At 43.1% G+C, this 10,489-nt stretch overlaps 1 protein-coding gene across 1 annotated transcript; it reads left to right on the top strand.

Annotated features, from left to right (window-relative positions):
• The first annotated feature begins 1,775 nt into the window (after window positions 1-1,775).
• Window positions 1,776-9,619, top strand: ARHGEF39 (Rho guanine nucleotide exchange factor (GEF) 39). Its single transcript, XM_009709355.1, has 8 exons — window positions 1,776-1,963; window positions 2,561-2,655; window positions 3,074-3,194; window positions 4,235-4,353; window positions 5,923-5,993; window positions 6,801-6,929; window positions 8,366-8,595; window positions 9,527-9,619. Exons 1-8 carry the CDS (start codon window positions 1,817-1,819, stop codon window positions 9,617-9,619), a joined length of 1,005 nt encoding a protein of 334 aa, XP_009707657.1. The 5' UTR covers window positions 1,776-1,816.
• Window positions 9,620-10,489: the final 870 nt, after the last annotated feature.

Genomic DNA, 10,489 nt, shown 5'->3' with positions numbered 1-10,489 from the left:
AGGGAGGAGGAGGAGGAGAAGGAGGTAAGAGCCGCCCTGAGGCCTCCGAGGCTGAGTCTTCCTGCAGCTTCTTCCACAGCAGTCACCGGCCTCGGAGGTGCGGTGCGTGGCCCTTGGAGCAGGCCCGCGAGGCGGTGAACACTTCTGAGACATCAGGAGTGGCTATGCTGTGACAATGAAGGGAGATTTGGGGAGGATGTTCAGAACAGAAAATTTAGAAATGTTGCAGGAAATATTGCTAATGGAGCATCATAAGTAAGTTAACTGTACAGAAACTATTCAGTGGTTTCTATTCTGAGTCTGAGAAGAGAGAAGCAAGCTGGAGTGCTTCTGTCACCTGTAGGTGAAGTACTTTCTAGTCTACCCATGGGCTCCAGACAACTGTTACTCTATGGACCTGTGACAGTTAGAATGTAATATATTTTGGAATAATGGGAGTATTTGCACTGCTCTATGCAAGTGGGAGATGATCAAACCTGGTGTAACTTTTTTTGTCTGTCTTTTTTAAAATTACTATTTCTTAAAAGAAATTGGCCTGCAAAAATAAAATCATGACTGCAACCTACCCTGGCTAAAGGCGCTCTGTGGAGGTAGCGTTTTAGTCTACTATTGGCGAGTACTTTGCAACTGCACGTTAACGCTAAGATCTTGCATGGTATTCCCTGCAGTGCTGCCTTTTCATCCACGGGGTCTGCCCTGTTTGACAAGATGTGGCCTTGGCTAAGCTTGTGGTTGTGTCCTGAGCGAATATGAGGATAAACCTCTGGGGAAGCTCCTGCTACTATAAAATACTGCATGTGGCCCTCAGCTATTTGGACTTTTGCTAACTCATTAAATGAGTCTTGGTGCTCATTTGATGTGAAACTTTTGTTTCAGACATTGATTTAGACATCCGAAATGTCTCTGGAAGACTGTATTTGACAAATTCCCTTCTCTACGATGACACATCTCTCTGTATTAGCACAGCTTGTCCACGTGGGAGCCAGAACTTTTGTGGAGGTAGCTTAACTTCGAGAGAAACTGGAGACTTCATGCTGTGGCAAGTGGGCAACAGCCTGCGCTGCCTTTTGATCAAAAGGCAGAGCAATATTTAACCCTGCCCTTTGCTAACACATGCCTCTTTCTCTGACAGAGGGTGATAAAAGAGGGAGCATTTTTCTCTGTAACAAAGCCATGATGCTCTTGCGGGAGAGAAGAGCAACATCGGAGCTACTTAACAAATGGATAGTGTGATTCACAGCAGTTGCTCAGTCTCTCTCATCTCTGAAACCACAAACTACTGTTAGAAAATGGCAACACAAACCGCTTGCTTCTTGGGAACCTCCATGGGAAAACAAGCAAGAGTGCTCTCTTTCTTTCTCTCTCTTCCCTGCACCGTCCCCCTCCCCCGACAAATCTTATGCCTGTTTTGTACTCCTACCCGCAGTACCTCTTCCATCCACTGACTTCCTTGGGTTTGTTGAGAATTTTGTTCAAAGAATGGGGCAAAGAACAGGAAGCAGTGGTTTGTGAGTGGGATTGTACTCTTGAGATTTGCTTACAAATGTATTGAAATTTACTGGTTTTGCTTTCATGGTCTGGTCTTTCTAATATTTTTCCTCTGGTGGATGCAGGGCTCCTGTGCCTGTGGGTGGCAATGCAGAAGGAAACTGTTCATAACGGCTGCTGGCAATTGACTTCCCTTTTTTCATAGTAAAGGGTAGAGTTTGTAGCTCAGAATCCTATCCTGCAGCATAGGTTATTCTTTTGTTGTGTGTCCATCCCTCTTAGCCCTTCAGGATTGGTTACCTTTCTGTATACCAGCCCTGAGGCTGCCATGAGTGACTTGTCCCTGCTGTTTACGGCTGGAGCAAACACTGTGGAAGAGCAGAGGGCTCGCTGGGAGAGAAAGCACAACCGAACAGCCAAGGAGCTGCTGGAAACCGAATACAAATACCTTGAGCAGCTGGATTTGGTGGTCACAGTGAGTATTTCAGCCCCTTCTGATATGTGGGTACCTTCAGGCAGCATGTACTTATTTGTGTTGTCATGGTGAAGGATCAAGAGCAAGACTTTGATACATCCCTACTGTGTGAGACTACTGCTGCAGCTGAAAGGTTTTGGTTTCTTTCTTTTTTTTTTTTTTTTCTTTTACCTTCTCTCTAATATCTGATAGCTTGTGGTTTTGGCCCCTTGGCTTTGACCTGGACATAAATCTTTAATTTTTGATTGTACAGGGGAGTCGCCTTAAGATGCCTGAGATGTATGAAATGTAGGGGCACAGACAAGACAAAGATAGATTATGAACAAGGTAGTGAAAAACACTTGTGTCTAGGAATACTGAAATAGACTCTATGAGTGCTGTAATACTGTTCCACGTGTTTACAGTTATGGCCAAAGTTACCAAGAAGGCTTACATCTGATGATGGATATCTTAGGTAGGCATTCACAATATTTGCACACTCCGTAGCTCGAAAGGATATCAAGCTGCAACTTCTTACTTCTGCTGTGTGCCATGAATAACCTTTGAGTGACCTGTGAATTTTACATGTTTGAAATTCTCTCTTTTTTTCCTACTTAGTTCTTTGTGACAATTCTAAAGGCCAAAGGGACGCTGAAACCTGCTGTATTGGAAACCATATTTGGACCCCTGGAATCCATATATTCTGCCAGCCAGTAAGTGAACACACTGATGTGATTCCTGTAATTACATGGGGAGGATCCTATATTGATGAGAAAGTAAGATTTCAGGAAATAAAGCTAACACCGTGTAAAACAGGCGTTCACTTCTAGCACTGCTAGCCTTGGTGGCACTTGGAGGTGTACCCAGGAAACTGCTGATCTGTATCCACATACCCAGATGCCCAGTTGCTCTCTGAATAGTGGTTTAAACCTAGTAAGTCTGCTCCGCAGTATTTTTCAGGGATGTTTTCTGTGGCTTACCCTGTGACCACTAAGCACATATTTGGCACAGAAACTGGATGTGAGCTGGAGACTGACAAAAGAAGGTCAGCATGGGAGTAAACGAGAGGGACCTGTGAAAATGCCATTAGTAACATACCCCTCACGAGCTATCTTTGCTCCTTGTGCACAGTGTTCTGTCGCTTCACCTGGAGAGAGGGAATTTGGGATCAGGACTGGAAAACTTCTGTCAGAATCTGGAGCTTTATGGCCACTACGCTGAGAATTTGGAGCAGGCAAACAAAACCTTGAAGGTAAATATCTCCTTTATTCTTCATGTTTTTCTTCCCTCTCTTTCTCCATCTTGTGAAACAGCTACATCCTTCCTTTTTTCTCTGTTTCTGGAGTGATCAGTTTTCTTCCTTTTTCTGGGCTGCTGCCATTTTCTCAGTCTTTCTCCATAATAGAGTGGTCAAAACTTCTCTACTTATTTAGAGTTTCAAATTTTTGAAGTTTGTTTTAGGTGTTTGTGTATGTATGTGTGTACACTGAGCACAGCTTTCTCGAACAGAGTTTTGTATTTACTCCCCTTTCCTCCTTGGCTGGCAAGCCTGGAGAGTTTGCAGTGGGAACACTAAGGGACAGTGATCTCTTTCTGGAGAAGTATCGGGTCTCCTAGTCTTTCCTACTACCAGTAAGTGTATCTGAACAGTGGGATTTGCTTTTCCTTCCCAATTTTTTTTTCTATGGTAGAAGAAAATTTCTTTCCTTCCTACTAACCTCTCCAAATACAACCTGACTATCAGAAATTTCAGAAGGATCTATTTTTATTTCAAGGTCCTGACAGCTGTATCTGGAATTTAAACTACCTAACTTGCAGTTTTTGTCCATGCTTGTTCCCAGCTGCAGGATGTATTGGGATGTTTCCCTTCTCTTCTGTTTTGCATGTATATATTCACACTTTTGATTTCCCAAGAGAAAAGGCAAGTATCCAAAATGGCTTTGAGGTGATAGGAATGTGGAGCTGCATTGCTTTGTCTTGAAATGAGTGGCAAAAAGCCACAGGTGGACTCCTTATTTTCCTATATGAGTTAACGCTTCCTTTTTCTTTATTTTAATTTGCTGAATATACTAGCTTTATACTGCTGTGTAGGTATGAAGATGGGATATCATATCCGTTGCCCACTGGAAATGGCGATCAGGAGAAAGAGAATGACTTGCCCATGGCCACAAAAGAAGTTGTTGGTGCTTGTTCACTCTAAGTTTAAGAGTTCCAAGCTCTGGTGCAGACTAGAGCACGTATATTTTTTTTTTTTGTAGTCTCAAAGCTATATGCTTTTTCTGCTGCACACAGGAGCAATTGCGGAAAAATAAGTCATTCCGACGGTTTAAGAAACTCCAGGAAACTCGACATCAGTTTCAAGGGAGGAAGCTAGAGGATCTGCTTCCTTTGCCCCTGCAGAGGTTATGCCAGTAAGTAAGCAATTCTGAGTCTTCAAGGTGTTAGTATGAGAAGGGAAAAAGGAACCTAACAATGTCTTGGTTGCTATCAGAGTTGCTTAATGTGTCTCAAAATTGGAGCATATAGACGGCAATGAAACAGACCTAAAGACGTGCCTGTAAAGTGGAATCAGTGTACATAGATAGGAGATGATGCAGAGAGGTAGCTGTGCTTAGCCATAAAGGCTTTCTATCATCTCAGTAAATTACTGAAGTCAGGCCCTGAACAAAACCAAGCTGTCTGAAGTGCTGCAGAAGTGGTGCACTCTGCCAGAGACAGTCTTGCTCTGCTTTAGTGCGGGTTTCTGACCTGGAGCATTGTGACTCTACCCTCTTGTAGATGATTGCTTTTGGAGAGAGGTGAGATTAATGAACATGGGGGAGCTTTTCTCCCCTCTTTGGTTGTCAGGGCCGTATGCTTTCCTCAGATTTGGTGCCTATCACAGTTGTCTGAGCCTGGACAGATCCAGTCTGGATTGCTGCATTCCTCCCTTGAGGCACCATCTCCTCTTTGAAGAGGCAAGCTGACTGCACGAGGAGAGTGCTGCATGTACTCAAGGGCAGACCTTTCTTGGGAAGGGTATGTGGGTAATGCAGAGCACAGGTAGTTTCCTGGGAACCCAGCTGCTGCTGCTATAGATCAAATAGCTGCTCTTCAACCATGGTCTTATCCATGCTAAAGCAAATTTGAGAGATTGAGAGCCTCGATTCTTTGAAAATAACTCAGAGTGAGCATACCACAGTCTTTCAGGTAGCTTTATGTAACCTTTTTAATCAGCTTGGCAGATATAAACATAAGCTTTCTTTTTACTGGAATTCTTTGGATTGTTCCTTCAAATTTGTAAAATAGCAGTATATTTGTTGCTGTCCAACCATTTGGAAAAATGGTGGCTTTTAACAGAAGGTCTAATTTTTTCATTAATCAGCTCTTTCATGTTAAAATTTCTTCAGAACTCTGTAACATATACCACAGGTCATGCAACTCCTGCCAGTTCGTGAATCTATCCAATGTGGTATTTCTTCTTTCATTTCAGACAGAAAATAGTTTGACTTTATTGCAAGAAAGCATTTGTGGAGATCTGAACTTTTTGGTAAAGACTGGAGAGGAAAAAAGCAAAGGCGGCTTCTAGTTCTTATAGAAATGCTTTTATTTTCTTGTGTAGTCAGGAAACATACGGTATGAATGCTACCATTCAGACATTAAAAAAAGAAATATTTCAAAGAGAAATTTTTCTATTGAAGGCATTTTTATGTGAATGCTAGAGAATCTCATGAACTTAAGTAATATGTGAGATTGCTTTTATCAAATCCCCAGGAAATGCCAAAGGCTTGCAAATGTCTGAAATATTTGGGTTAATTTAGTTGATAAATTTGAAGATAAAATGAATGGGATCCAGGAATTGTGACCGGAAGCTGCTTGGTTAGGCTTAGAGGTGTGTGCGCCATCTCCTGGTGGAGTGTTGTTCCTCATTTTGTCACTAATAGGAGATGCTGCTGTTCCTGGTGTCTTTTTGTGAAATAAACCTGCTCTCTCTATCTTAGGTACAAGCATTTCCTCAGAGACCTGCTGGAGAACACCAGTCCAGGCAGTGCTGAGTACCAGAAACTTGCAAGTATGATTCTTCCTGTAGATACTGGCACTTTCATCAGTGTTAGCCTCCTTGCTAATAATATTTGGATTCTCATTTTCTGTCTGCCTCCACAGGAAGAAAAATATTCCTCTCTCTGAGGTTCTAGTGGATTACTGTTTCCCTTCTCCATCTTGATTAAGATGTCCCTGAGAACACATTGGGAATAGAAATGTAAAGTAACTAACTGGGAAAGTGGCCTAGGGTTTAGGTCAGAGAAATGGCAGCTCTTTTTTCTATGAGGAGGGTGGTGAGGCACTGGCACGGGTTGCCCAGGGAAGTTGTGGATCCCACATCCCTGGAAGTGTTCAAGGTCAGGCTGGACAGGGCTTTGAGCAACTTGGTCTGGTGAAAAATGTTTCTGCCCATGGCAGGTGAGTTAGACTAGATGATCTTTAAAGGCTCCTTCCAACCCAAACCATTCTATGACTCTTGGTCATGTACTTCAATTTTCTAGGATAATTCACATCCTTCATGCCATATTTACCAGCAGTTAACACCACTTGTGGGGCATTTTTCCTGGTTTTGCTTCCAAATCCAGGAAATTATTCCTCTGTCGCATGTTTCATTGGCAAATAAATGTTTTCTAGAACCACAGAAGTGTTGGTTGGAGAGAGGTCTCTAGCAGTCACCTAGTTCAATCTCTTGATGAAATTACTGAATAAATCTGTTGTTGATACTTGGTTTAAAACATATGTTTCTTAATTTCATCTTGTCTTTTCACAGCAAGATAGATAAGGCATAATACATACTCATTTGTGATAACATCAGAATATGCTACTATAATTTCAGAGGCTATGAAATCTGTTTCTGAGGTATCGCGGTGGGTCCAAGACATCATTCATGAAAGGGAGAACTCATTGCAGCTACTTCGGGTTCAGAAACTGCTCAAAGGACAGAAGACCCAAGTTTTGACTCCAGGTAGGCCTTACTGACAGCTCTGTTTTTCTTCTGCCAAGCTGACATAACTGGAGATAAGCTCGCCGCTTTCTCCTGACTCAACTCATATTAACCATTTTTCCCCTTCTGGCCCAGTTCCGTAGATAGGTGGTGAAGGAATATAACTAGTAATTCAAGCACTTTTTTTTAAAGTTAAGAATTTTTGAGTGAGGATAAGCAACAGCCTAATTGCCTGACATTCAGATAGGAGGGGATGATGACGTGTAGTTAGAAAGTTAGTAATAGGAACCTAAGGAGGTTAGGAGTATATGTCCTGGGTGAGGATGAAAGACAGACATTAAATAACTTCGGAAGAGTGTAAGTAGTGGTGTTGTCCCTACTCCATTGCAGGAACCATAGATTTCTGAGTGTCAAGGGCCCAAGGACTGTGGTGGTTTTTACCTTAAGCTACAAGCTTCATGGACTTCTGCTCACGTCCTTCACATGAAGAATCTTCTTTTATCTGCATGGTTAAACTACGCCTAAAGTCAGAGTATTTGTGTTGATAGCTGAGATGTATAAAGTCACAGTCACTGGCATGTAAGATCATCATGCCTAGAGTAACCTTCAGGCTACTTGTGGAATATTGTAAGAAGTGTGTCCAGTCTGGGCAATTATGAAATGGTCACTTGAGGCTTCACCTGTGCCCTTGCTAAACATTGCTATTGCAGAGGTCATTTAGAAACAGTGCTGCAGCTGGAGCGGGGTCTTAAAGTCACTGTGTGTAAAGGTCTCTAAGGCACACCTCCAGGCACTTGTGAATGTGGTTGTAATTTGTACATACGGATTCTTGGGTAAAAAAAAAAAAATAAATCCCGCAGTGGGATGGAGGAGAGAATCAGAAGCACAAAAGTGAGAAAACTCGTGGGTTGAGATAAAGACAGTTTAACCGGTGAAGCAAAAGCCATGTATGCAAGCAAAGCAAGACAAGGAATTCACTCACCACTTCCCATTGGCAGGCAGGTGTTCAGCCATCTCCAGGAAAGCAGGGCTCCATCATGCGTAACAGTTAACTTGGGAAAACAAACAACACAATTTAAGATAGTTCATGGTATGCTTTCCAAGGGTTTATGTTAATTTAAAGGTATGTATACAATTTTCAACCATGTTTTTTGTTCTAGTCTTTTTAAACAGACTTGCATATCATAATATCCTTTTAATTAACACAGTAGAGTTATAACAACTTCAGTCTGCTCCTCATATACTAAAAGTTTTGGGCTGATTACTGCTTCTGCACAGATGCTATCAGTGCTGGTGAGCTCACCCCCTGTTGATGCTTAGTGACTTCTAGTGGCTGGAATTGATGTAGAACCTGGTAACATACAAGGATAACTCACTGTATTCCTGTGTGTCTCTTTACGTCCCCCCCCCGCCCCCCAAATGACGATCTGACAACTGTATTTCCCTTGCATGCCTAGGGCGCTGGTATATCCGGGAAGGCTGGCTTTCGGTGGTGCCTTCGAAGGGAGAAGAACTGAAGCGCAGGATGTTCTTCCTTTTTTCTGATATCTTTATTGCCACAAAGCCCTGCCACCCCCTGCACCCGCTGAACTCAAACAAATTGGCATGCCAGGCTGTCTACCCGCTTCACCAGTGCGTAGTGGATAAAGTGTTCGGCCACACGCAGAGCCAGGGAGGGCTCCTCAGTGTAAGTCTTCCTGCTTCTGCCTGGTAAAAGCATCAGTGGAGCCAGACTTGCAAAGCAGGCCTCTAGCTGTCTCAGCAGGAGCAGGACTGGGATGATGAGAACGGTGACAATGGTAAATGCAACAAACTAGTCTGAGTTAGGGCAACGCTTCTCTTCTTGAGTGTCGTAGGTTCTTTTCCCTTCATGGGGTAGGCCCTCCTGAGTACTCTGAGGTACAGGTTGCTGGTTGCTTCACTTAGCTCAGGGGAGGAGGGTGTGCTAAGGCTCTGACATGCCCTCATCAGAGCCACATGTTTTGGGGGACAGCCCCACAGTCACGTGACAATGAATACGTAACATTACATTGACTGTTGACTCAGCATGTAGAAAACCCTGAAAAACAGAGAATGAGGAAGATGTGGGTATTATCATAACTGATATTGCTTGTGTATCTAACTTCCTGAGGGCTGCAGGGTCTTGGACTGATGCCTTAGGTAGGGTTTCAAGTTCAGGTCTTCCTAGGCTGCAGCACCTGGGGGCTGTGTTGACTCGTCCTTTGTGAGCTATGACAATGAAACTCTTTAGGCAAGCTGTGAACTGTAGATCGTGGTAGTGGAAGGACCCCCTAGGGGCAGCTTGGAATACAGGAGAAAACTGGGTGAAGAGCTGCTGAGAAGTAATTGCCCACTTCCAAACACCCTATTATTAAGTCAAAGTGAGTTGTCACCTGTGGCTGGAAGGAACGGACAACACTGGCACTTGCTCTGTACTGTCCAGCCTCTGGCTTCTCCCAGTACCAGGGCTAATTTTTTCTATCTATCTGGGCAAGAAAATAATGGAAATCAGTATGCAGGGCCGAGTTGCGTGCAGTGGTGATAGCTCTGCTTTTATCAGAGTTGCTGCCTTGGCAAGGAATGCCACAGAGTGGCACCAGATTCTGTTTGCCTTTCAGCTTTCCTTTCCGCACAAGACACTGTTGTTGATGTCCAGTGACCAACAAGATATTAATGACTGGTATCAGAGTCTCACAGCTGCAGTCAGGTAGGCCTGTTTTTCCAGAGGGGGAAGGGGCTGAGGGAAGGGGGCAGAACATAAAAATGGTCATATGAGCCTGTGTATTTGCATGTATTACATGGTTATAAGGCTGCCAGAGAAAACCTGACTCTGGCAGCCAGGATACAAGGGAATAGAGAGAAGAGGCTTCATGCATTAACAATGAACTGCCCCTTTGTTTGCCTCTACAGGCAGCTGAACGCCTGACCCACCCAAGTACAAGACAGACCGGCCAGACAACCGCCCCTCTTGGTAGAAGCCTACACAATCTTAGGAAATGTCAAAGGACATATAGTAGGAGAATTCCATTTAGAAGGACTACACATTGTGCTTTTGAGATTATGAATGCTTTGTCAGCTGTCCTAATCTTAATACAGATATTGCAAAAAAATGGGTATGCACACTAAGGATTTGTATATAAAAAAAATCTGTATCAAGACTTTTCCCCAATTTAGCTTAGAAGCTTCTAGCTTTTCTACATTTTTTTCCTCAGATTATTAATGTAAGGACAAGCAGAAGAGAGCCTGACTTGCTTTCCCTTATTAAATATTTTTATCCAACTGCCTTTCTAAATCAGTGTGTTCACATTTATTTGTCCGCATAGGTCTACCTGCACTTGCTTCTGGGTCCTTTGATCAAAACAGATGTTTTGGGTAACAGTAACATGGGCATAACAGTATTTTCAGCTAGTGCCACAGGGCCATTGTCATCTTCCTCCCTTGACATATTTTTATCATTCATATCTTTGAGTTTTCTACCAAAATAGTTTGACAGTTATTGTCCCTCCTCCCTCTATGAAAGTGACAGGTGGGCAGATCAAGGGGAAACAATTCAGTGTTAAAATCCTACTTAGTTTCTCATC

Source organism: Cariama cristata, unplaced genomic scaffold, assembly GCF_000690535.1.
Source record: "Cariama cristata isolate BGI_N322 unplaced genomic scaffold, ASM69053v1 scaffold8091, whole genome shotgun sequence".
Classification (NCBI taxonomy): domain Eukaryota; kingdom Metazoa; phylum Chordata; class Aves; order Cariamiformes; family Cariamidae; genus Cariama; species Cariama cristata.
This window is presented reverse-complemented; position numbering and strand designations above follow the sequence as displayed.